This window comes from Palaemon carinicauda, chromosome 21, assembly GCF_036898095.1.
Source record: "Palaemon carinicauda isolate YSFRI2023 chromosome 21, ASM3689809v2, whole genome shotgun sequence".
NCBI classification, from domain to species: domain Eukaryota; kingdom Metazoa; phylum Arthropoda; class Malacostraca; order Decapoda; family Palaemonidae; genus Palaemon; species Palaemon carinicauda.
In genome coordinates this window covers 126,355,413-126,357,912 of record NC_090745.1, presented here as the reverse complement: position 1 = coordinate 126,357,912, position 2,500 = coordinate 126,355,413, and the positions used below count along the sequence as shown (strand labels likewise).

Below are 2,500 nucleotides of genomic sequence, written 5' to 3'. Positions count from 1 at the left end.
AAACACACATGCTAACATATTCTCCCCCTTGTCAAACACATATACTATCAAATACTCCCCTTAGTCAAACATATATGCTAATATATTCCCGCCTATGTCAAACAGATATTCTAAAAAATTCTTCCCTTCGTCAAACACATATGTTAACAAATTATCTCTTTGTCAAACACATATTTCAGATCCTACCCTTTATCAAACATATATGCTAAAAAATTCTCCCTTTTGTCAAACCAATATGCTAACTGATTCTTCACTTTGTCAAACACACATGCTAACATATTCTACCTTTTCTCAAACACGTATGCTAATAAATCCTCCTTTCTGCCAATCACATATGCTAACACATCAAACCTATTAGTTAGACACATATGCTAACAAATTCTTTCCTTTATTAAACACATAGGCTAACAAATTCTCCCCTTTATCAAACACATATGTAAACAAATTATCCCCTTTGTCAAACACATATTCTAACAAATCCTCCCCTTTATAAAATACACATGCTAACAAATTCTCCCCTTTGTCAAACACATATGCTACCATATCCTTCCCTTTATCAAACACATATGCTAACAAAGCCTCCCCTTTTTCAAACACATCTGCTAACAAATTCTTCTCTTTATCAAACCACTATGCTAAAAAATTTTCCTTTTGTCTAACACATATGCTAGAATATCCTCCCCTTTTTCAAACATATATGTTAAAAAATTATCCCCTTGGTCAAACACATATGCTAACAAATACTACCCTTTGTCAAACATACATCCGAATAAATCTTCCCTTTTGTCAAACACATGTGCTAACAAATCCTCCATTTTGTCAAACATATATGCTAACAAATTCTCCCTTTTGTCAAACACACATGCTAACAAATTCTCCCATTTGTCAAACACATATGCTAACAAATTCTCCCCTTTGTCAAACACACATGCTAATAAATCCTCCACTTTGTCAAACACACATGCATCAAATCCTCCCCTTTGTCAAACACATTTGCTAACAAATTCTTCCCTTTATCAAACACATATACAAACAAATCCTCCCCTTGTCAAACACACACCCTAACAAATTCTCCCCTTTGTTAAACACACATGCTAACAAATTCTCCCTTTCGTCAAACACATTCGCTAACAAATTCTTCCCTTTGTCAAACACACATGCTAACAAGTCCTCCTTGTGTCAAACATATATGCTAACAAATCCTCCTTGTGTCAAACATATAGGCTAACAAATCCTCCCTTTTGTCAAAAACGTACAGGGTATGCTAACAAATTTTCCTCTTTGTCAAACACACATGCTAATAAATTCTCCCCTTTATCAAACACATACAGAGTATGCTAACAAATTCTCTTCTTTGTCAAACACACATGCTAACAAATTCTCCCCTTTGTCAAACACATTCGCTAACAAATTCTTCCCTTCGTCAAACACACATGCTAATAAATCCTCCTTTTGTCAAACATATATGCTAACAAATCCTCCCCTTTGTCAAACAGATACAGGGTATGCTAACAAATTTTCCTCTTTGTCAAAAACACATGCTAACAAATTCTCCCCTTTGTCAAACACATACAGGGTATGCTAACAAATTCTACCCTTTGTCAAACACACATGCTAACAAATTCTCTCCTTTGTAAAACACATTTACTAACAAATTATTTCCTTTGTCAAACACACATGCTAACAAATCCTCCCCTTTGTCAAACACACATGCTAACAAATTCTCCCCTTTGTCAAACACACATGCTAACAAATTTTACCCTTTGTCAAACACATACAGGGTATGCTAACAAATTCTACCCTTTGTCAAACACACATGCTAACAAATTCTCCCCTTTGTCAAACACATTTGCTAACAAATTCTTCCCTTTGTCAAACACATATGTATAACAAATCTTCCCCTTTGTCAAGCACGCATGCTAACAAATTCTCCCCTTTGTCAAACACACCTGCTAACAAATTCTCCTTTTTGTCTTATAAAATTCAAGGTCGAATACATAGCCCATCGCATGGGTCACCTTTACGCTATGTATGACGAACAGATGAGGTTGGACAGAGACGATCATCTCGAAATTCTTGGTAACGAAACTCTACCCGCCTATGCGACCGAAGCTTCTCTGGGCAAATATAACGAGACGCAACAGAGTAGTTACAATCTGTTGACTGACACTTGGAATCCCCTTGCAAATGTCTACGATGTTTTCTCCATCATGAACTTGCCTCCGAGGGTAAGTTTATTTTTCCACAGTGTTTGCTACTTTTCTCTTTTCTTGTAATACAGGAGATATACTGTATGTATACTAGTTGCATAAACAAACACAGTCCTTGATTGGTTTTAGTTATTTCATGAGCAGCTTTGTCTCTCTCTCTCTCTCTCTCTCTCTCTCTCTCTCTCTCTCTCTCTCTCTCTGTATATATACATATATATATATATATATATATATATATATATATATATATATATATATACTGTATACTGTATATATATATATATATATAT

At 35.0% G+C, this 2,500-nt stretch overlaps 1 protein-coding gene across 1 annotated transcript in view; it reads left to right on the top strand.

Moving 5' to 3' along the window:
- LOC137615126 (mucin-2-like) overlaps positions 1-2,500 on the top strand; it is a 52,122-nt gene that overhangs the window by 18,684 nt on the left and 30,938 nt on the right. Inside the window, exon 5 of the mRNA XM_068344758.1 lies at positions 1,989-2,228. Coding sequence (XP_068200859.1) covers positions 1,989-2,228 — 240 coding nt within the window. The remainder of the gene's footprint in view (positions 1-1,988; positions 2,229-2,500) is intronic.